This window comes from Battus philenor, unplaced genomic scaffold (genome assembly GCF_028537555.1).
Source record: "Battus philenor isolate CCGP_79_NKW_IND1 unplaced genomic scaffold, ilBatPhil1.0.hap1 SCAF_11, whole genome shotgun sequence".
NCBI classification, from domain to species: domain Eukaryota; kingdom Metazoa; phylum Arthropoda; class Insecta; order Lepidoptera; family Papilionidae; genus Battus; species Battus philenor.
Genome location: NW_027181673.1, coordinates 6,076,767 through 6,102,489, shown reverse-complemented (window position 1 = coordinate 6,102,489; position 25,723 = coordinate 6,076,767). Strand labels below are relative to the sequence as shown.

The 25,723-nt window shown below is 30.6% G+C and overlaps 2 protein-coding genes across 2 annotated transcripts in view; both read right to left on the bottom strand.

Annotated features, from left to right (window-relative positions):
- Positions 1–9,578: 9,578 nt before the first annotated feature.
- Positions 9,579–14,909, bottom strand: LOC137929820 (G-protein coupled receptor moody-like). The gene is made up of 3 exons (XM_068772932.1): positions 14,313–14,909; positions 12,062–12,300; positions 9,579–11,277 (listed from the first exon to the last, which is right to left on the bottom strand). Exons 1-3 carry the CDS (start codon positions 14,520–14,522, stop codon positions 10,470–10,472), a joined length of 1,257 nt encoding a protein of 418 aa, XP_068629033.1. The 5' UTR covers positions 14,523–14,909; the 3' UTR covers positions 9,579–10,469.
- Positions 14,910–15,229: 320 nt separating this feature from the next.
- LOC137930292 (G-protein coupled receptor moody) overlaps positions 15,230–25,723 on the bottom strand; it is an 83,782-nt gene continuing 73,288 nt past the window's right edge. The window contains exons 2-4 of the mRNA XM_068773523.1: positions 18,784–19,312; positions 16,488–16,726; positions 15,230–16,413 (exon numbers count right to left, since the gene is read on the bottom strand). Coding sequence (XP_068629624.1) covers positions 15,561–16,413; positions 16,488–16,726; positions 18,784–19,023 — 1,332 coding nt within the window. The 5' untranslated portion in view covers positions 19,024–19,312 and the 3' untranslated portion in view covers positions 15,230–15,560. The remainder of the gene's footprint in view (positions 16,414–16,487; positions 16,727–18,783; positions 19,313–25,723) is intronic.

The window sequence follows — 25,723 nt, the reverse complement described above, 5'->3', positions numbered from 1 at the left end:
GATATTCTATATATTATTAGTCAAGATTGTATGTTTATAAAATAAACATATAACGTTGAAGGTTGATGAACTTTGTGTACGTGTTCCTATTAAATCCACCCTACTTATGAAATATCCACACACATCCTACACAATAATAAATAGGTTAACTATTGGGACGACTTAATTAAATAAGGGTAAGGAACATTTTTATGTTAAGCCATAACGGTAAGTTATAAAATAAACGCTAACCACTCAATTGCTTACTAACTACTAACTTTATTTTCGTAAGCTTGAAGCGATTTAATGCTAAATGCCTATTTGCATTGCATTGTCTAATATATAGTTATAAATATAAAGCGCCATTATAAATATTATATCTTTTGTTGGACGTCCACGGTTGGATATAAACCTGCTCTATAGATTTCCAATAGGACAGGATGAAAGTGGCCTTTATCCAGCTTCGTCCGACTACTTAACAAGGTCTTCTGTTTACCTTGTGGGCGGACGTCCTTCACTATGCTTGCCGATTCGTGGTCTCCACGGCAGAAACTTAAGGCTCTAAAAACCATCTGTTCTAGGCGCTATGTGGCCTACCTACAGCACCCATTGCCATTTTCGTGGCTCCTTGAGCATCTGTCATAAACCTATATTAAAATGAGTTGTACTCAATTTACATTTATACATAAAATTTTCATTTTCCCATTACAATTTAGAAATAAAATGTTACTTTTTTTTCTATATAATATCAATATTCTACAATCTCACTCCAATTGGTTTTCGCTCGCGGATCGTGACTTCATTTACATTGGCGGTCAATTACGTGATGTATTGTTTTGTTGTTGTTACGCATAGATGGATTTTTGAACAATAGTGCTGTATAATACGTTGTGAATAATTTTATTATTACAGCGAGAAGCAAAATTGATGGGATTTACGTAGCAAATTAATTGTGTCAGACTGTGGTTTTAATGAATATTTCGAAAATTTTCCTAATGTTTCCTAATAACGATTTGCTTTCAACTTATGAGTACCTTGGGACATTTGTTGTAGAGGTTCTTTGAGCTATGTGTACCACCTTAAAAATATTCATCAAAACTGGAAAGTAATTTGGGTATTTAAAAAAAAACCGTTCACTTTAACAAAAAAAATCAGAACAACAGTACCATATAAGCAATAAATAATTTAGACAAATAATTAACTTCCATTTTTTCTTTAAATACACTGGGAAGTACAGAAGGTGTATTGTCAAAAAATATTCTGAGTTGCCCCATTATAAAGAAAATAAATTAAACAAATTTGTCACATGATATATTACAATAAGTAGAATCTTTTAATTATTTTGTTAAGGAAAATGCATTTTAACCATATGGAATTGTCGTCACAGCCCATAGACATCCACTGTAAGGCCTCGGTCTTCCCGATAGATTTCTTTGGGTATATATCGTAATCGCCGCCCCCAGCAAGCGGATTTGCAATCGCAGTATGGTATTCTGGTACTCAGAGAGCGCTGCCGCGCATCTTTTTGAAAATTGTAAGCTGTAGCAATCCTATGTAATTAATTGTTATAGGTTTGTATCCGGGGAATCAAACCCAATACGTACAATAGCAAGTCTTGGTCCTCTACCGCCTGATTACCACCGCTGATTATATGTTAAACATAAAAAAGTTAATATTTCCCTTAGTTCATTTTGAAGTTAATAAACTATTCAAGGCTCTTGCATAAACGTAATACGAACTTACTACTTTTTGTTTTAACAACCGTTAAAAATACAAGCTTTTTATGTTAAATTCCCACCGAATCAAAAATTTTTCAAGTGTCAGTAAGTAAATTTAGAATTATCTAAACATTTTCTTTGTAAATGGTCTTATATATATATGTATTTGTTTTTTTAAGTTTCAGTTTTATTAAGTGCATGCATGTCATGACTATCTGCTTACGAATATCCTTTGCACAAACAGAATTGTATAACAACGTATCCTCTTCATTACTTTTGTTATGAGTGTGTAAATTTTAAAATTAATAAAATGATGAATACAGTTATTAAAAATTGTGCTATTGCTAAATGAATAAATGTTCGTTTAAAAATAGCACGTAGCATTAGGAAATTTATTTAATTTTTTATTTTGCGATTTATATATAATTTCTTATAGTACTCGTATAGAGAAAGATTAATTTTCACAGGATAAGACAAATCTTGAAACAAATAATTAACACTCTTAGCTTATTAGTTCAACAATATGTTCACGTGATTTATTTAGCACTTGATGACAACGGTTATTTTTATTTATAATAATTAAATATCCTATAAGTATAGTATATGGAGTAATTATAATTCTCAAAGTAAAATGTATGTCTTGTATATATATATATATATATATATATATATATATATATATAAAGGACGATTGGTTATGATGTGTAAAAGCCTTTAAACTTTTAGACATATTTACATTTAACCTATAAAGTTATCACTGAAATGCTGCGGCAGGCCAATATTTGCTGGCAGAACAAAGTCTGCAGGGCGGATAGTAAACAATAATTAATTTTAGTATGTTGTACGCATGTATAGTTCCTCTATGGTATGTAGTAATTCGAAATTTGAAAATGCTGTTTCTACGTTACCATTACGTTATTTAAATTTTTAAAAATAATTTTTATACAGATTTTTGTACATAGAACTGTACAAAAAGTTAAATGGCAATAAATAAAACTAATGAAAAGGTTGTATTAAATTGCCGAGATATATTATTACTGATAATTACGAACTGGTAAATATCCTTTAGTTGTTTATGAAGACATCGCTAAATGTCTTTTTTATAACTTCAACATCATATCATATAATAATTGAGATTTTTAAGAACGTATGTAATGATTCTTGTTACAAATTGTGTAATTTGCACTAATGCAACGTTGTTGGCTAAACTGGTATTATTTTTTATTTTCATATAATAAATTTCACGTTTTCGCTGCAAGTATTTTATTCGTTTTCTTGTATTGAAATTTACTCAACTAACTAAATAAACTTTTTAATAGATTGAGGAGTGTTGTTTTTTGAAATTAAAATCAAACGAATAATGTCATTATAATTTTGAACACGATTCGAGCGATGAAAATATTATCTGTCAATATATTGTCGGCTTAATAAATTAAACGTGATCTCTTTTATAATCATTTCCAGTGTTCATTTACAGTATTTGTCCATATAAACAATCAGGCATTGCTTTTATCGAATAATAAATGATATTAAAGCACGGTTTTATGTACTGTTTACACTTTATTAAGGCTCATTCAATACAGGATTCAATCGGTAAAACTATATACAGTTATTGGTTATAGACGTAAAACCTTTAAAAACGTGAATACCCATTTGTCAGTAAAAATAACTTAAAGCTTATATAAGTATAAAGTGATCATTCTAAAATATCTTACTTTAACAATTTTTTTTAATTCAGCAGATCCATAATTACTAGCAGTACAAAATCTGCAGGGACAGATAGTACAGAATATTTAATTTTTTATATAATAATCCTAATTTTTATTTATTCATCCCTTCAAAGCTTCATACGATCATCCCCTGTATATTCTGATAGAAACACGTTACGTATTTCGCAGGTAAAACCTTTAACTATGTTACAATTTCTTAATTAACCAATTAAGCGACATCACAGCATGGAAACAAAGTTTTTAGCTTCAAAGTCAAAGTTGGCATAGTAATATATTGCGTAATATAATTTATGAACAAAACAATTAAGATTTATATTTAATTTCCACTTTTAAAACATTGCCTAAAGTTATTAACAAAAATCATAAATTTCAATAAGAAGCAGTGTTCGGTTATTTTCGGTTGAAATGTAACGCGTATCTATTTCACAGACCAATTCACACGGCGGCCAATTTTGTTTAATTGCACCATTGTTTCACAACGAAATGCAACATTCTTTTGTTCTCATTGCAATTTTTTTTTTTTTTTTTTTTTTTTTTTTTCAAATTCGTACCCCTATCTAGTTTGGGACAGGGTCTTTTGTATCAATATAATTTTTCACATTTCTTATTATTTTCTTTCTCTTCTTTCTTTCCTTATAATGTCATTTCTTTCATTCTATTTTCTATCTTTCATTCCACAATTCATCTTTCTTTCTCATTCGCCCTATTCAGCTTTCATTCTTCCCTCTTTTCTTATTAATAATTACATTTTTATCTTTTTATTTACATTTGGATTTCTTATTTTATAATTATTTTTTATTTATCACAGTCTTATTTCTTAATTTTTTCCCATTTTATTGTCGCTTTGTTACTTACTTATGTTTGTCTTTTATTTATTTCTATTGTTCTTTTAACTATTTCTTTGCAGAGGGTTATGAAATCTTGCTGGTATTCTCCGCCTATCAGGGAGGCTATTGACTCCTCCCTGATTTGAACCCCATCTCATTGCAATTTAGTGTATTATGCAAGAGTGAATACTTAATTACAATGTTGTTAAATATATATTTTACGTTGAAAAAACTATTAAGATTGTGGGACATATTTCATGTAATATATATCTATCTACATGGTAATTGGTATAAAAGCTTTATTAGAGGCAAATATATGGCACATTTGTTAGCAAAAACCTTAATTTTTTTTATACTTTTTATCAACCACCTGTATAATGTGATTAGTCTATAAAATGTTACATTAATTTTTTTTTCAATTATTTATTTCAATATAAAGCTATTCGAATAATGAAAACGCTTTTGATGCATTACGTTATTTATTATTTCTAAAACGTTTGATTTTTGGGTTGGAAATCCCATACTCTAATTGATAGTAAATGTAATACAAATACATTCATACCTTCAAAGCTTTTACGCCTTTAACTACACACCCTGTGTACATATGTATTGTTTCGAATTACATAATATAAATCTACAAGCATTTTGTTCGTTTAGTAGAATAAATAATCCCCATTGAAAATGATTGGGTCTCCGCCATGACCTTGTTCTTTATCTGTTTTTACTCGACTTAAACCAATTACGTTTGCACAAATAAACCAAATTAGGGTAAGGGGAATTTAATAGGCCGTGAACAATTAGTCTCGTTACAAAGTTGTAAATTTAAGGAGGACGCGTTTCCGTGGGAGGTGACACCTGGTTAACTTTGTTATCCCTTCCTTGACTTGGTTACCTGGAATCGCAATAGAATTACTATAATACGAATATAAATATAATCAACATATTTTATCAAAACGTTTATGGCTCACAAGAGTGATTTTTATTATCTAGTTAATCTATATTTTTTAAATAAACAATACAGTTAGTATAAATATTTAATTGTTTTAACAGTACAAAATTCTGCTTTTTCCATCACTCTAAAATAGCTTTTTATTAATTGCCAATAATCAAAAATTAAGACTACAGTTAATTCGGAAAAGATACAATTAAATAAATAATAGTTAATGGATTAAAAAAAAACACGATTAATAATAATTTATGAAAGAAAAAATGTTTCTGTTTGCATGTTCATTGTTCATGTTTATTCTATGCCGCGGAGTTAGATTGGTTTTCGGATTGACTTCTATTTAACCTATGATATTATATGTACTTGCAATAATATCTGTTTAATTTGTTAGTTGTATTGTTTCTTAAATAACGAAAGCACCAATGAACATTTGTCCAAATATCGAGTAACGAGAGGAAGACATTTATCAACATAAAAATAAGTGAAAAAAAAATTGTTACTTTTGCGTATATAATTTTTTTTTGTGTGTAAACGAATGCTTAACCATTCGCGTTAGTGGATGTATAACTACAATCATCTGTCTCGTTTACTCGCGTAAAAATGTGATATATGAGAAAATAGCTGAAGCATTTGCGAATAAACTTCAAGAGATATTAACCCACTTATATGTTATTCAATAATAATCACATCAGGTAAGTTGCTCGTATATCATACAATGAACCAGATCTTATAAATTTATTAGCGTTCCGGTAAAATATAATATGAAATTTTCGTTCACCTAAATCGTATTCGATGTTTTTCTTTGTCTGTGTATAATTTTCTATTACTTGATCTACAGAATGTGTTTCAGTAATTCAGGATAGGTAAGTAAATGCATGTTTTTCAGGAACATTTACTTTTACTTCCTTTTTTGTAAATTATAGAAAAAAATTAAAACTTCAATTGTTCGGACGTAGTTCGTAGATTTATTCGTCTGAAGTGGCAGTTGGTGCGGCGTTTTATTCCTGAAACTGACGGCCGTTGGGGTCTAAAGGTTCTCGTTTGCTGCCTCGAGCCGGTAGAGACGTAATCAAATCATATTTGGTAAAATTATTGAACTTGCAAAAAAACACAAAGTGTAATAAAATAAACACAAAAGTAATTTTAACTTTTACGGATTTTAATTTTTCAGAGGTTTAGGTACATTAGACATTTATGTTTAGCTATTATTTCAATATAACGTCCATACATACGTGTATTTATTTGAACTCTATAATTAAGACAGATTCCTTTTGTAATTTTGTAAGATAAAAACTCAGGTTAGTTTGAAACCTCTGTAAGAGAAAAACATGCAAATTGTCTATTACTCTATGATTGATTCAGGTCATAACATTGTTGACAGATTTATGTACTTTTTTGAATGATTTCAAAATTATGCAACATGCATTATAATAAAAAAAACATTTTGTTATATCGAAAAAGTTCTTTTTGGTTTTTTGTGTCAATTTTTGATGAAAGGTTTACATAAATGTGCTTATATAGCGATAACCAATAAGAAATTGTACGCAAATGTTGTTTATTTAACTATAGGTTATTTCATCATCATCATTGCACACCTAGAATAGTCCACCACTGGACATAGGTATTACTCATAAATTTCTAAATAAACTGTTCGGAAGCGGTCTGCATTCAGCGTTTTTCAACAATCTCCAAAAGGTCAGCTGTCCACCTCGTACATGGACATGCTACGCTGCGCTTGCGGGTCTGTCGTCTCCACTCTAGAAGCTAGGTTAATAACTACTGTTTAAGATACAAATAAAGGTTTAGTTAAAACTAAGAAATTGGAAAATTAAATTTCGATTTCAAAGGTGGCTTAAATTAATAATAACAAAATCCTAAGGAGTATTAATTAATTTTAAGTTTAAAGATTTGCTAATAAATATAAAGTTATATACTTTTATATATAATGTGATAATAATTATTTGCATTTGTTAACATTACAACACTGAGTCAGTCGACTATAAGAAAAAAAGATAGATAATGTGTTTTAATTACTTACTTAAAGTAAACAATAATTCGTTAAAAATTAACAAGCTTTTATTTGTAAGCACATTATTGGGAAATAATAATGCGCCTGATATGGTTCGTGCTTTTTGGTTCTTAAAAAGTTAAACAAAGTAACAGCGCCTGAGTTAATAAAATAGCAATTTTTATGCTACGATTTTCGTCGACTCCATTTCTTAGCGAGTAAAGAAGTCGTGTCCAGTTTCGAATAATGAACACGATCTAATTTGAATTGTAATCACTAACTTGGTCTCTGAGTTGATTGTTCATCGATTGACTAAAAACGTGCTAACAAAAATCAAATTAGTTTACACCAAAAATACATTTATTGTACGGGTTTGCAGATGCTCCAATAAGAGTTTTGATAATATTGATTTTTAATCACGAAAATATTACAATGTTACAACTTTAAATTAAAAAAAATGAGGTTGACCAGATAAAATTTATGCTAAGTTTAAGAATTTATTTCAGGACATATTTCCCTGCCTTTCGTTTAGTGATTTAAGGCTACTTTATGTTAATTAGTAACAGGTGATTTACCTATATCGAATATAAGAACTAACGAAAGACATAAAATTGTATGGTCGATGGCCATTGAAGATAAAAGGTTTTTAACTGGCGACATAGTTGAGATTTCCGGAAGTCGTTGGATGGGAGCGCCGGTCATCACAGTGATCTTTGGGCGAAGCATACGAGTATACCTTGCAGTGAGCATCTGTCGACTGATATGATAAAGATGATCGTAAAGTTTTAAACTTTGTTAATATAATGTAATGAATAATTTTTTATTATTTTTGTGTAAATTTTACGCCTAGCTTCTTTTTGATAAATACAGTGTACTAAAATTTAAAACTTCATCATATTACAACATTCTTTATAAAGAAATTGGTTAATTTAACTGGTAAAAAATAGAGCTCTCATAATAGGAGAAAGATAAAAATGCTTCACTGAACCGACGATTAATTACTGTCCTTTTCCACAGCTTTCTCGTTATGGCTCACTAATTAACCAAGTTATATATTAAGGGTGCGTTTGTTTTATTTATTACATTTTATTTTGAATTTTATAATGCGCGTTAATATACTTATAATTATTAACATAATATTTTTGTTATTTTTAAAAGTAAAAAGAGATCGATTATAGATGCAGAGTAGTGTAAGAGGGATACGTTTTAATTAAATTCTCGTGCAAGCGGAAGCTCTATTTGTCAGACAACAGAATTACTTAAGTTATTTTTTAATTTCATTTGTTTTCAATAATGTTAGTTTATTTCGTTTTCATCCGACTATATTTAAAAAAATTATTAGCAGTGCCGAACAAATTCAGAAGTGGTTATTCTGCGACTGAAATGATGGTGATAAATTTGTAGGCGGTGTTTTCTGGTTTATTTTTTGGTACAGGTTTATAATTGAATTTGTTTTTTTTTATTAATTTCTTTGCATTTTTACCTGAGGGTATTGTATCATAAAGGTTATATTTATTACGTTTTACAATTTTATTAAATTTAAAGGTTCAAGTGTTAATAAGTGAAGGAAGTTCATTTTCGTGTTTAAATAAAATAAAAATCAGTTTAACATGTTATTCTTTTATTATTTTATTCTAGATACATCTTTGGTAATTCAAACGACTTGAGGGTTTTATGGCCCCGGAATAACTTGGTTCTTTGGTACCAAACAATATTGATTTCGTAAATTCTGTTAATGCCGCCTGTTTCCTTATTTTGAAATATTAATTAAAATGTTGCAGTTAGTTACAAAAACAAAATTGAAATAAACAACTAAATTAAGATGAGGCATAAATCTTTCAAATTGTGTATATTATAATATTGAATAATGTACGGCGTATTTATTTCTGTTGTATAAACACATTAGATAGTTTTTAGAGAAAATCTCTTTTGTATCAATTTTTACAAATTCTACTTACTTATAAATATTAACATACCTATTTCAAATTATTTACTTTTAGAGAACTCCGAATGTAAATAATAAAATCTATCGGATTTCACTGACACATTCAAAATATAAAGTATGAATAATTATTCATTTTTATTCTTTATTTACAAGTATCAAAAAAATAATTTCTGATAAACTCATCCTTACGCCTACATTTACTTTTGTTATTTAATAGCAAACACTTTATAGTTAGTTAATTATCATGTATCTTGTTTAATACATATTTGAGATTTTATAGACAAACGTTCAAAACATTTCTGACTTACAGTTTTGTTTTCGTTGAGCCCGTTAACTAAAATGAGTCAGGTGTTAAATAATTTCCTTAATATTTTAATGTTTACAAAATAGTATATCAATATTAATTAATTTACGGTTTTGATTAAATTTACAATATAATATATTTTGTGGAGCTTCGTATACATAGTTTGTATATATACATATATATCACTTTATCATATCTTTTAGAGTAAACAATTAAAAAAGTTGACTTAAGCGTTGTTAAACAATTATTGTCTGGTTTAAACGAAATGATTCAATTTATATTTATAGGTTTGGAATAGCTTCAACGTGAATTATGTTCCGATCCATTCATATTTAAAAGAAGATTAATTCTGTTAGATAAAAAAAAATATGCTCGTTAGCTACATTTGAATTTTAGCTCCACATCTTTTTGGTATAAATTATTTACAAATCTTTCATTATTATTTTTGACGATCCTGCGCCCTAAATTTTACGACTTTGATATTTAATATATTATTTCTACTTCTTATCACTTACTTATACTTATTATTAAAAATATGCGAAGCCTAGAGCCACGTCACAGCATTCATTCGTGACCCCCATTATGTAAAAATAAACACTATAATCGAATCATCCTGCATGTAAGTAAAACATCAATAATGTCCTAAACGCTTCGGTTATAGGATTCAGATAATCCGGAAGACCTAAGAAAATATCTACATTAAGTATTGCATAAGACAAATTTATTACCTACTCTGCAATTAGTACCTTTGGTTTACCTATATGATTAGCATTATGATGAGTATTTTAATGTTATATTTAAATGATATCACCTATTTTGTAAAGGAATGTAATTTATCTAAGTTTCATTATTGGATACATTTCAAAATTAAATTCAATCAATTCACATTTGTAAGGTACTAAATATTCGAATATTTGGCGAAAATATTTGGTAAACCAATTATCCCTAAATTCACAATGTTAATTTTAGTCAACGACTAGACGAATGCTAACATATTATAATGAAATTGCTATCATCGACATTTCCACAAGTTTCTGTAAGCTTTTCTGTATTCGCTGGACATCACAACGTATATAATGGGATTTATGCACGTGGACATGTAAAGCAATATGTAACCGGCGATGTTTGCGTACGGATGTGAGGTATAATCGTGAAGCATCTTTGTTACCGTGATAGGTAAATGACACATGCAGAAAGAAATCATTATTGCCATTATCATTGTGCCTAATTTCCTGTCCTTTCTTGTAGGTAGAGATAGCTTCACCAAAGCTAAGGACTTACGTAGTACCGTTCTTCGGAAACTGGAAGCAGTTTTATTACTTCCAATTCTTGGGCTGTCATTAATACTATTTCTTTTCATTTGAATTGTTGGTTCAAACCTGATACTCTGCAGTGATTCAGCTGGAGTATCGTTCAAGTTTTGTTGCGATGTAGATGTAGGTTCTCTTCTTGCTATAGGAATAAGGTTACTGGGTACTTCCGACCTTGTTTGTCTTTCTGTAGCTGATGTAGAATCTTCTTGGCCTAATTTGATCGTCTTACGAATGACTACAGCACCAGACGCACGTGTTGCTTTCTTAACTATATAAAAAATGCGTGCGTAGCAAAGAATTATCGCTAAGAGAGGTAGAGTGAATGCAATCACGAACAGGAGCCTTTTCGGTGATCTTCCATGGTTGTCCGGTAGTATACTACATGAACCAGCATGCGTGTCTAATCCAAAACGTCCCCATTTCCCAAACCAGGTCGGTATAAGTGATCCAAAGGGAAAAATCCATGTGCAAAGTAGCATTAATACTAGGTATCGACGCCTGTATAATCTGTTGACAAGATATTAACAATTAAATAAAATATTCACCAAAAATCTTATACATTTCGAGAATTTATGATTGAAAGTCTATTAAAGTACAGAGATTTTATGATGCGACTTAAGAGTTAAATTGATTCAGCTGGCAGTAAAAACGTTATAGAGTTTCTTGCAAAAAGATTCGTAGTCGCCGGAGATTCGCGTTTTGGTCTATCAAAATGTATAAACAATTAATTTAATTTTATCTCTAGTTACGTACAAAAGTATTGGCAATTAGTGTTTTGGGGAGTATCTGTGCTTATGAACATGCTTTTACAATACTCCTCTCCCATAACACGGTGGATATGATTCGAGTTGTAGAATATCAATGTATTCTCGTATAATCATTGTGCACAACTTATTCAAATGATTATTAAAAAAATTCAAAATAAGAACATTTTTAATATAAAATATTATCTGTTAACACGCTAAGTCGGAATGGATTATGAACTGTACAAATCACTACAAACTTCACAGTTTGGAAATGTAACAAAGGGTATCTTCACATTATCGGGATATAGTAGGATACTTGATATACGAAAGACATAAAGTCGCATAATATATAAATGTGTGATAGAAATATAGTTATGTGAGAATCGTTGTGCCTATTCTTATAAATTGTTATTTTTGAAAGCACAACATTTAACTAATAGATTTTGCATATAGTACCACTTTATTTGAAATATATTAATTTTGTCAATGATATGTTACTATATGCGAAATTAAACCGAGGTATAAAAAAGTAAATAAATACTTACTTAGGATAAAGTTTCGGGTGTGATATCATGACGTATCTATTTAATGTTATTGTAAGTACGGTGAACAGTGAAACAGCTACAAGAGAATAGCGAGCGTATGGAAACATGTGGCAGAGGATACGTCCGTGTCTCCACGACCGTTGCCAGAAAGTGGACGCAGCTAGTGGGAGATTGAAGCAGCAAAACAGTAGGTCCGAGCACGACAGGTTCATGATTGATATCGCCGTTGCATTGCGAACCTGTGGAAAAAATTACAAGCAATTAAAAAGGAATCTTACCACGGTTTTCAATCAGCATTAATCACCGATGTATCAGATTCATTATCAGTTCTTTCAATTCTTTAAAGGTTGTTTAAGTTGGAAGTTGTTGCAAATATTATTGCATCGAATTTTTATTATAGTACTGCCGAAACCACTGGACTGCACCTTACAAATGCGCTCGGGAGGAAGTACCAGATGTTGTTCGGTCAATCTGCTGTCAACGCTTGTGGTAGTGTGGAGCTGAAAACCTTTTTTTTCGGCTTCAGAAGGCACTATACAGCCGTTTTGGTAGCATTGCTTTAAATTGGAAAACGAAAATACGAGTATCTGATACTTTTGTAATTTATGTAACGTTTTCTTAATCGATTAAGATCCTACAATTTTTTTAGTTATGTATAATATTTTTGTGAAAGACGTATCTACAATATTTGAATAATTAAAATAATAATGTAAAATTTCATTAAAATGTAATTAAATGAAGTTTAGCTCATGTGTCCTTGAAACGATCAGAAGTAATACGGTGTGTATACGCTTATCTCTCAGATAAGAGACTATAGTAATATTATTTGTAGTTATCCGACGTTCTGTGTTTCCTCTGTACTTGAACATTAATAAAAATAGAAAACTGTTGTTACTAATAAATATTAGACGGATCATGTTTAGTTTCTTATAATTTGAATGAAATGAATTCATCGAAATTTAAACACACGCATTACACAGTATCTGTTTACATTTTTTTGTACAAAATAAATTACTTTTAATAGATTTCGTATTTTTTACAAGTTAAAATTATCGCAGAGTTAATAAGTCAAGAGAAAGTTCATTATCATTTTATTTCTTACGTTGACGTAGGTCATGAACAGATATTCATAATATTTATCGCAACAATAAATTATACTTTGCATCCTTGTCATGATGTGTAATATATTAATAGTTTATACTGCAAAACATAAAAACTTTATTGACAGTATTCTATTCACTTTTAATAGTTCTATTATTTTGTATTTATTTTTGCATCTTTTTATAAAGTGAAATTCGTTTAACTAAAATCTGATAAGAATTTAAATATACGTAGTACAATGCAAAATTTCAAATTGATACCTTTAAGTCGTTAGGTATGAAATGGAAATATTCGGAGATTTGGTTATAATCGGAAAAATTAAAGAAATACTAATATAATACATATATAAAATACATCTGTAAATATATTATAAAATTTCTACATACATTAAAACCTTCAACTAACTACAGGAAAATGATTAATGAACTTCGTTGTACATGATTATTTATCCACACGCGTTTATGAGAAATATTCAATTTAAATAAAACTTTAACATAACATTATAGAGTTAATTATTTTTTAATCTGTATCAGATTTTTTGTACTATCATTATGGATAGATGAATGTATTGTCGTAGTATTATATGAAATATGTTTGTGTGTTCTACGTCGATAGATTCAATTTTGAACCTTTATTCTTTATGTGATACATACCTAAATATGGTAAATGAATGAACTGTGTGTATAAGTGAATATAAGTTAGAATTATTAATGACATATCGTAGCTTCCAACTTTAAAGTTCTTTAAAAAGGTCTATTTGGTGTTTTTTGATGTCATGGATGGAACGTTTTTATATTATTTTCATTTTGATTTCCAACTAATCAACGTAAAGTCCAAATCCTGGAGAAAAGTGCCATTTCGTATTCAAAATCAGGTCGTCAGACTGAAATTGTTTTGACGTTTACAGAAGGATTACTGACGTTAACGTAGAAATAAAAGATTTGAAACTTATAGATTTGTAACCATAGTATTAGTAAGAACAATACAGGATGCAAATAATTCATTTACTTTTAATGGCAACAATTTTAAAAACTAGTTTTCTGGTGTTAGCCATTACCTGTCCTGTCATGAAATTTCGGCAGTTTTACTTTGATTTATGGGACAAACTTTTTATGAATTTAGATATATTTTGAAGAGTGATATAGCGTACCTTTTCGTATCTCGCGAGCGCGATGATAGTGATGAGATTCCCAGGTATGCCGATACACATAAACAGTATACAGCATACAGTAGCAAAGGTCAGCAATCCATCCGGGTAGTTGTGAAACAGCTTCAACTTGCCTAGTTCTTGATCGGACCCGTTGTAATTCAACACAGATATGTTACGGTGCAAAATCTCCACATACGTACTGAGATTCATTATCACAAATTCACTAAAGTATCACTCAATTAATAAATACGTTATGCCCAAAGTAACATTGAAGTACAAATGCTTTTGTTATTAACATTCGTCATTGTGGTTATTCTTACTGGAATGTATATCCTCATGACTCAGGTCTAACGGACGCTTTGCTGGTTTCACCCGACACTGATAATTGTGTATTTGCTATAGATTATTGAATTTAACATTTCAGATCTATTCTAATTTTATTACAATGCATTTTACAATTGCGGACATTTAAAAATAGTATATGATTCTACAGTAGTTTCTTTTGGTTCCTTGAAAATATGTTTAATGTGAATACGTTCTTACATAATCAAATCTATATTTTTTCAACATTGAATTATTTTCCTTATCTGAATGTACACATTTATATAAACGTAAGGGACTATAAAGACAGTAATATATTTTTTAAACGATTTACGAGATTTAAGAAGTTTTTGATACTTTAAATGCAATTTTGTAACATAAATACAATTTATTTTAAAATACTTTTTGTTTCACACTATTAAAATTTAATTTTATGTTGTATGTAAAGTGAAGTTTAACATTATTTATAACAAATTTATTAAAATTATCAGTCATTGAAATTAAATTAAGTAAAACATTCCAAGTCTTAATAATAACTATAATATTAATTATCTAATCGTTAATACATTGATTTATAAATATATTTGTTATTCCACTACAGCTACCAATAAAATATTCCTAGAACTCTTAAACCTATTAATGACTTTTAATGATACAAAATTTATTACGACACAATTACACGCTTCATTCATATACCACAATCACGGACGGCTCGCTTACATGTTAACTAACATAAAAATATTCTTATATCAAATAAATGCGTTGAAATTTAGAACAATAAATGTTCCGACAATGTCACTCGAGTCCATATTCAATAACACACATGAATAAAGTAATACTCTATCAGTGTTTACGTATTAAGATTGTTCAGTGAATCACGAATAGTCACGGCGGGCGCTTCTCGGAGACGCCGTCGCCGGGCGAGCGTCACGCTTTTCTCCGACACATGAGTAAGTTCTTATATGCTTGCCGGTATTCACTCGACATCACCACATATATGATGGGATTGATACACGTAGTAAGATATATCAGGATATATCCTGCAATGTTCGCAGCCGGGTGAGATGTGAACTCGCGGAATAACTTCGTTAAAGTTATTGGTAAGTAGCACACCCAAAAAGAGAGCATTATCGCCATGATCATCTTTAACAATTTCCTATCTTTTGGTGTTAGGCGTGGCGGACGAACTGGTGCCGGAGATCGTCTTAAAGCAACAGCTGCTTGTCGTAACCTTTTAGCGGTTTCTCCACCGCTGGGTGTTCTTGGTTTTCCATCAAGCGCACATTCATCATCATGGCCATCAAGCGTGTCAACACCTGACGATGACGAACGCTCAAGGCCAGGGGTAGGGGGACAATGCAAAACAGGTGGTGCTAATAAAGCTCTTCGGGGTGGAGCAGCAGCGTGATTGACACCATTTTCAGGACCAGGGGAACGTTCGAGAGCTGTTGACGCGGAACCCATAGCAGAATCTTCTAGTCCTGCTGCAAGCCTGGGTCTGCCTCGCGCTGGTGCCCTCGATCTTTTAGCAGCTTCTCTCACGATGCAAAATATTCGTGCGTAACATATTACGATCGCAAGACAGGGAAGCATGAACGCCCCAACAAACAGGAATTCTTTCGGTGAACGTTGGTTACTGTCGGGGAGAATAGAACAGGAGCCAATCGACTGATCTAAACCAAACCGTCCCCATTTCTCAAGCCACGTAGCTATTAGAGCTCCAAATGAGAAGATCCATGTACTGGCCACCATTACGGCTAAATATTGACGTTTGTATAGCCTGTTAAAAAAAATCTAAAATTACAAGATAACAAATGCAAAATAAGTAAACAAATAAAAATTGTAAATACTTACTTTGGGTATAATCTTGGATGTGATATCATGACATATCTGTTTATTGTGATAGCCAAAACTGTGAAAAGAGAAACGGCTACTAAAGCATATCTGGCCAGTGGAAACATGCGACATAGTGTGCGACCATGGGCCCATGATCGTCGCCAGAAGGTAGAAGCTGCCAGTGGTAAGTTGAAACAGCAAAACAGCAAGTCCGAGCAAGACAGATTCATTATAAACACTGCCGTCGCATTGCGAACCTGAAAGAAAATGCATTTTTTAACAAAAGCCTTTTTAAATATTCAACATAGAAACTTAATATTATTTAGCATAAATAATTTGTTATAATACTTTTACTGCTTTTTATAGTGAAAGAAATAAGCTGTCAGAATAACAAGTGTTTTTACTTTCACATAATTTAAGAGTACATTATTTTTGGTATTCCTATAAATCTTCTAATCTTACTATTGAGTGTTCGAAAGTTCATTAAAAATTTTATGTGCAGCTTTGATGATATCCGTAGCAAAGTCTAAAGAATACTGCCTTAAGTTTGAATAGTTAACGTATGGAATTTCTGGTAGCCTTTAAAAATTGCATGTATCATAAGTAAGTTATAATCAATTAATAAATATGAATAAGAGATTAAAAATTGCAATCATCATATCAGATGATAGACGCCCACTGCAAGAGCATAGACCTTCTTCTAAAATCGCCACGATGACAATTTTCAGCAATTTCTCGCGATATTTACTATATTGTCGGTTCATCTAAAGAGGGCGTCTACCGAGGACAAATATCGAATACTGCTGTACTTAGTTATCTCATTACTGATTACGTAACATAACTTATAACAAATGAGCCCTTATCACGATTCTTCTGACATTAAACGAATATGGAAAGATCACTGTCTGGGGTCAGTCGCATGGGCGGGTGTGTTTATATATAACTTAAGTTATTGGAGAAATAAACCCGAACAACGTGTGGATGATTCCCAAGCTCTGCTACTATATTAATTAATAAATATTGAGACCTTTTTTGCATAAAAGGCTGAATAGGTATCGGCAATTTTGTTATTTGTATTTCATTTAAAACCTGCCTTTGGCTTCATAATGATAACTATAGAATTTTTTCACTTGTAATATGAGATTTACAATATCATAAAACTTTTAATTAGTGTATAAATAATTAATTTTGTAGAATAATTTACAACAACTGCTTTATAATAATGGTAGAACGATTAATACATCATCAGTCCTTGGTAAACACTAGACTACAATGAATCAACAGGATGATTTGTCATAGGTGTAAAAGCTTTAAAGTTTTAATAATATATTAACTCATTTTCTGTCAATGGTTACATTAATAATAAATAGAGAAAATGTGAAAGATGCGTTTTAAATATACGGATTACTACTTTTTAAATTAATTATATTTTATTATCTGTCCCTGCAGACTTTGTACTGCCAGAAGTGATTGGCCTGTTGCTTTTAAATAGAAAAAGTAAATTAATGTAACATATTTAAGAGTGATCATTTCGAATTTCGAAATTCGAACGAAGAACATTTCAAAATTCGGTTGGAAATAGGTATTGTTTAATATTTTTTATTGACAAAAAAGTTCACCCCTTTTAAGTTTTTCATACCTATGACCAATCACTCCTATTTATCTAAACAAAAATAATTTTCCACGAAAGATGACTCAGCTCATTAGGATAATACCTATATGAACTGTGACTTCAAAACGGAACATAACAATTTTTATACATTACAGTTTGTCTGTAGAATTGAATCCGTTTTGATTAATTTTGATTATGGCTTTGGACAAATTTGAAATACAAATTTTAGTAACTTAAAACTTTTAACTAACGCTCTGCCAAGTTTCATCCTGGCTAGTTTTGATTCACTAAAAGCTGTATTTAATTTTATTATAAAATTGGTATATTCTACCATTATTAATGTAGTTCTATATAAACTAATTAATTGAAAATAGGAGCAAAAGTTTTAAACGGGTGAATGTATAGCTCATTCCAAAGCAAATATTCTATATTTATTTACATTATATATATCTCAAATCCATACTTTTCTGGCAGTACAAAGGTTGCAAGGACAGATATATAATTATTATACTATCATTACATCATTTTATTTTTTATAAAATTATTGATTTTTGAATAGGGTGATAAATAATTGACAGGAAATGAGCTATGCATTCATCACCTTGATGCTTATATATCCATAACCAATTACCCTGTATAAAGCAGATTCGTTCATCAAAGTTTCATACAACTTATATATAAAATGTAATTTGTTTCTGTTACCTTTTTACATCTCGCCAAAGCAATAATAGTGATTAGATTTCCGGGTATGCCAACCAACATGAAGAGCACACAACATATGGAAGCGAACCGCAGCAGTCCCTCGGGGTAATCCTTGAATAGTTCCACCGCGGCCAACTCGGCGTCCGTATTATATTCATCTAAACCCACCACACTCCAGTTATGTCCGTCTACTTCACTGGACAATGTACTCTTTGGTATACTTGGTAGCAGATCACCCATTTTATCATCACTTGGTCACAACAGTTGTACAATATTTTGTTATATTGGATTGATTTCCATCACATCCCACTAATTTACATAATGACTTCATTTAAGTTAGGACGCGTGCGGGCAGCGTTCACGACTGATAACTCTCTCAGAACTTGTTTGACTCTATCAATAAGAGGTTGGTAATGGTATATCGTTTGGTGATAAGGCATTTTGCCGATGAGCGGGGATGTCGGGTCACAGATGGTCAGGAAGTGTATCCCTATCAGTTGCTCGGCTTCGTACTTGAGCGCGCCGTGACCTGTGAATTAATGTTTTACATTTTAATCAGTTATAAACATAATTGTTCCATTATAATCCTGTAATTATTAGTAACGCTTGTTATGTTTTAGTAATATGTTAATCAATGGCTAATTATATTAAAATATCAAGATTATTCTTACTATGTATCACTTTTGTACAGTTTTGTTTAAAATTCGTAAAGTAATAATAAAAATAAACTAATGTGAGATAAGTAAAAAAGGTTTTTTATTTAATTTTGCAAAAATATGTGTAAACATAAAATGCAAAACATTTCTCGTTGTGCTAGCATGTCTAAAACGTACATTAAAATATTGCATGTTAACCAATCTTCACGTAGTGATATAAATTGACATCAAAGCAGTATTGAATATCAATAGCCTTTTTCCTGTGTATCTTAAAACTAGTGTTTACGCAAATAAATTCAATTGTATGGCGGAGATAAATAATTAAATGGCAGTTATATCAAAGTGTACCAAGACGCAATAAGAAATATATATATATATATATATAATTCGGTTAAATGAGTACCGGTAGTATATGGATGATATTATTTTTGTGAAATAAAAATAATTTTAAAAAGTATTTCAGTATTCTGTTTCATTCATGCTTATAACCGATTTCTATTACTCCAGTTCTTGATTATGATGAATGAAAATAAAGCTAGATACAACCTAGAAGCGACTTGTTTCTCTTGAGTACATATTTAGGAGTTGTATTTATTAAAAATTTTTAGGGAAGGCGACTACTTAATTAAATTCTACGACATTTTAATCAATTCACCCACTATATTCTTTCGAGATATTTTGTATAAGATACATGGTTGATCTATATCGCTACTTTTATATGTTTTTACACCGGTACATTTATGTGATCTCATAATTTTATGTGTATGACTTGGTACTTTTATGTGATCTCGTTGGCTTTTTTATTTCTCGCTAGCGATCACCTTCGGTACGTTTTTCTTCTATTGAAAATATCGTTGTTTACACACGTAGGTTATGACAAAATGAAATAATTTCCTAACTTCAGTAGCCTTGTTATTGATAAATTACAAGAAAATAATAATAATTAATTAATATTGAACAAATTTATTTACATTACATTTCATAATTATTAGCACTTCTTAGTTTTATGTTATAAATAAAAATGTAGATATTGATTTGAAAGGTATGCTGCTACAAATCGATCCTATTGAAAATCTATGGGCGAGGGCTTTGTCCAGCTGTGGACGTCCGTCTTTCTAGTTCATGGACCCTTCCGCTCCGTGAACTCAGTACCGACGAAGCATTAACATCTTCAGAAATATCGGGAATATCGGACGTTCGTCCTACGGCTCGAATTATAACATAATGACTCAAATATTAATGCTTTTGCAATAATAGCAGCTGTTTTTCGCCGGAAAGCCACTGTATTATTGATCAATTAGAAAAGAATCCACTCACTTTTGTGCCAAAAAATTTCGGACTTAACAAATACTCGTATTATGGTTTCACAAAGAATTCTTTGTAAAAGTTAAACCTCCAACATTGCATATATTGATAGTGGCGAAGCGACAACCTAATCACTAGCCCAATATTGTCATTGTTAACATTGGTAATAATGATTTCAAACTAATAATTATCCAAGTGTAAATATAATTTAATTGCAATTGATAATAAGACGTCATACTCGTAATAATTGTATATTGATAATTATTTAATACGTTAGTATTTGTGTAAGTGTTATTTTTAGCGCCTTAAAATAACAAAAAACTACAAAGTAAAATATTATTAAAAACTGTAGAATAAAATCGCTCATGTCGTTTTTTATGCAGTGATATATTTTTTTAATATTATTACGATTATAGATTATCAGTGCTTATATTTAAGTACAAATATGTAAATTAAGAATAAATATAAATGTTTCCATTTATTTTTATATCTCTCTGCTGAATTAGACATCGTTTCTTTACAGGCTTTATACATAATACCTTTTGGTTACCGTCTTACCGTGCACACAGCATCGGTACTACCGGATGAGAGAGAATTAGCGTACTAGAGAAGTAGCTTGAAAGGCGGATTGACGGAATAGACATCCATACTCCCTCTTGCCCCGCGCATTCTTAAGGCGTGGTACTGTGGTTTCAATAGCACTAAGTCATATGTCGTTATATTGCGGAGGATACTTCACAAGATATAGAAGCAATTTATAAGTTTTGAAAGTTATGTAACCTGATTTAATAAGACTTTTTTTGACCTCTATTACACTGCTGGTAAAGACACATTAGCAAATTTTGCAAATTCGAGTGCCAGGGAAGGATGTTTAAGGTACCGAAGTTCGAGCGCTCATTGAGGAGCCTTGACTTAGGCTACGTACTATATACCCTAGGTTGGAAGGCTGTTGAGATTGTAGGTAGCTTAGATGGATGCTCCGTGTAGTGACTAGGCTATTTTTTAACGAATCGTGGTTTGTTATAACATTGCCAATGTAGGTATTTACTTGTACATAAGTGTACTAAGAATTTTATTTTTTTAGTTTATTAAAGTATAGATTAAATTAATAATTATCTTTGCTTTGTAATTCGCAGAGCAGAATTTTGACAGAGTTAAAATCACCTTTGGACATACTTTTTAATTGGGTTTTTTTATCAAACTTTGTACAAAAGACACTAAATAAACTTTAATTTATTATTTTACTGATTAGATACCTTAACTAATTTGTTTAACACTATCATTCTGAAGTACAATGAGCGTAAGTCGCTACTTTGCGGATAAGCCAGTAGAGACAACACTGGTAACTCAAAATACTGAAGATACAAAAAAGTTTAGTGAATAAAGAAAAAAAAAATGCATACCGTTCTTGGTCATCGTTCCAATATAGCAACCCATATACGTGATGTTTCGGGCACCTGTTCCGCAGGTGATCAGAAAGCAATATTATTCAAGACCATGTGAAATACGTATCTGCGTGGCCTTTGAATAATGTTAGTCTGTTCATATTTCCCTTTAACATTCGCCAACCAAAGCCTTTGTAGCCGTATGCTGGCTTGGAAGTTTCTGAATTTTAGATATATTTCAGAAAGACTTCAAAAACTATTTTTTCAAAGAGGAATATTTCGATAGGCGATCATAGAGACGAAAGAGTTTTGTAGACTATTCACTTGTTGATCCTATGTTTGTGTTTTTTTTTTTAAATAAGTGTACGGTTTATTGAAGAAAACATAACTATGACTACTTACGCAGAGAAAGATAATAAAGTAAATGAAGCTTGAAAATTCGCGTAGCGTGTCAGTTTGTCATAGTCCTGTTACAACATGATAGCATTAATATCGGGATGGCCGCCGACCCCGAATATATTTTTGGGTCGAGAGAAGTCTTAATATTGTTTACCATAAGAATGAATGCTTTATTAAGTGGCAAAAGATAACTCTCGTTTGTCGGGAGCAGATGACGTCACATGAACCGTGCCGGTGAGTTGTTACCGAGTGTGTAAATTGTTATGAAATGCAATACATGTTACATTATTTATTTATTACGATAAGAGTTTCTATCCATTTGGATATTAAGACGCTACTGGCTGATGTGGATTCGTTTGTTACTACTTTATATAGTTTTTAATGCATAATATTTTATTGAATATGATACAGAGTGATAATAAGTATAAAAGCTTTAAAAGGGGCCAACGAATAGCTCATTTGCGATCAAATAATGTTACACCCTAATCAAAAATTAATGGTTACAGAAATAATACATAACGTAATGATAATATGGTAAGATATATTATTTTAAAAGTTCGAATTTTTGTATATAAAAATTAATTATTGTTGACTACCTGTCCCTGCAATTTTGTACTGCCACAAGTAACTAGCTTTACGCAATCTAATAGAAAAAATAAATTAATGTAACATCACTTTATATAGAGTGATATTAATTGGTATAAAAGCTTTAATGCTTTTTGTTTATAAATATGCTAAACATTCACCCACCACTTGTATATAAGAACGAAATATTCGACTCGGAATTACGTGAAAAAGTTATAGTAAGATGGAGGCTCGAATCAAATTAATGTATAAGAATCGTTTGTACTATTTTAGCTATTGTATTATGTATAATTATATATAAAAGGTCATTAAACCTATCAAATCCAATTAGTAATAAGATTAATGTTCATCTGCGTCTAATAATAGTTTCGAGGTTTGTCATTTAAATACACCCATATCATCATGAAAGCCATAGGATATTATTTGCTAGACATGAAACTCTCCTAAATGTATCTAATAAGACCGATAGGAAGCTATCTGCATCTAGCGAAGTCAACAGATGTCTTTTAACACGGCCGATTGTCCATCTTATGTGTGCACATCTTAAATTGCGTTTGCCGGTCCGTGTTTTTAATTTCAAAATTATAAGGCCCCAGAGAATCTGTTTCACGTTACTTCAATTTGCCAATTCACTGGGCTACTCCGGTTACTTTATTTCGTCTACTGATTTCCTCATTTATTATTCGCTCTAAAATATTTATCATTAATACATCTCTTCGGACTTTGTTATATTCGTTATTACACTTTTTGAAAAATGGATAGCTTCTTTTTGCAAGGAAAAAATTCATCGATGAGCTGGTCATAACAACCTTTAAAGAATTCATGAAGCCGCGCACGCAAGATTTTTGAGAATATTAACTTTTAATCAAATGGCAGAAGGACATCGTTACCAATTGTACATATTCATCGTCATCATTTGAAGCACAGGGTGTCTATTGCTGAACTTGGCCTTGATCTTTAGAGATTTCCAAAAATTTCTATTAAGTTAATATTTTTAAATTAAGTTTACATAAAGAGCGATTTCATATATAGGAACCTAATAAAGGATCGACTTTACAAGATTTAACAACAGAGAGTATTGAAAAAAAATACTTTTCACTAGTAAACATTTGTAATAAAATCAACTTATTTACGACCTAGGAATACATGTTTATCGCTTAAGATGATGTAGTGCCTATAAAACGGTCCTTACCAGATTATTTCCTATTACACAGCCATGGGAGTAGATTTAGTAATGTAATAACGATGCCTGGTATAGTTTTATTTGGTAATTTATATTAGCGTTAATTACGATACACGGATTATAGAAAACGTCAATAACTGATACTAATCTAATTATAATAGTTCACGTGTCAGTTTATTTATATATACGTATTGTTATTTGTTATAATGTAAACTGTAATTTATGATCGAATTGAGCTTTCTTATATTGGCGTTGTTCATATTAAAGCCACGTAGGTTCCAAATTCGCCTCTATGTAAAAGAAAGTCTACAACATATTCGGACAGTTCTTTTTGTGAACATTTTAACAAAATCGTTATAACTTTTTCATTAAATTGGAAGTCAGAAAAATATAACGTAATGTTCTTGTATAAATGAATCTTGTATTTGGAGATAGATAATCAAACTACTCTTAAAAAGTCAAGAGAGATCTTTTGATATTTTAACAGCAGTTTTATCAAAGACATCGATGTCTGTGAAACACAATGATTAAATATATGAATACCGATTATTTAATAGATTTTACCCAATAATAACTTTTATGTGACAATAATTTCTTTGTGTAAAAATAATAAAAAAAATAATTTACACTTTTAATCGCCAGAGTAATTATCAATTTAGTCACTTTAATTAATTAAAACATTATAACAAATATTGACGACAGATCGGTTTTATAAATGAAGAAAACCAAATATTATATTTGGCAGAACTCCGCGACTACTCTTCATATCATTAGGCATTTAATTAAACGTTAACAAGATTCAAATATCAGACTATTAACGTGAAGGAAATATTTTATTTATGACCAAATTATAATGAATAAGATATCGCTGCTTTGTTCGTGAGAGGCAGGTTCCATTTCTGTTTAGCTTTGGTAAATAAATGTATACGTAACAGAAAACAATTAGTAAACTGTCAACGCATCCGGAGAAATATAAAAACAGTTTCCAGTTATCAAGGTAATTAATTACTTTGTTTAATATTTTTCGATGATTTACTTCAAGGTTTTTGGTACCTTAAATTGTCTGTAATAATTGCTTACTTTTAACCAAGATTGACATTTGAATTTTATTTGCAATTAGTTTAGTACTTAAATCTAACAAGTATCGAAACAAAGTACTGTTGGTGGAATGCTGGGGAAAATCGATAGTTTAATGTCACTACCGTAATATATTATTTCTGAATCCAGCAACATTTTATTTGTAAGAAAAATGATAAGAAATGTCATAATTTTGATTTGAAGTCACCAGTGTGCCCCACGGGAAGTCGTTGGATGTGGGTCGAGCAAGACTGGTCATTGTGTAGATCTTTGGAGACCTATGCCTTGTAGTGGGCGTCTATCAAATGAAAATATGATGATGAAGAAGAAATGTGTCTCAAATTCTCGAA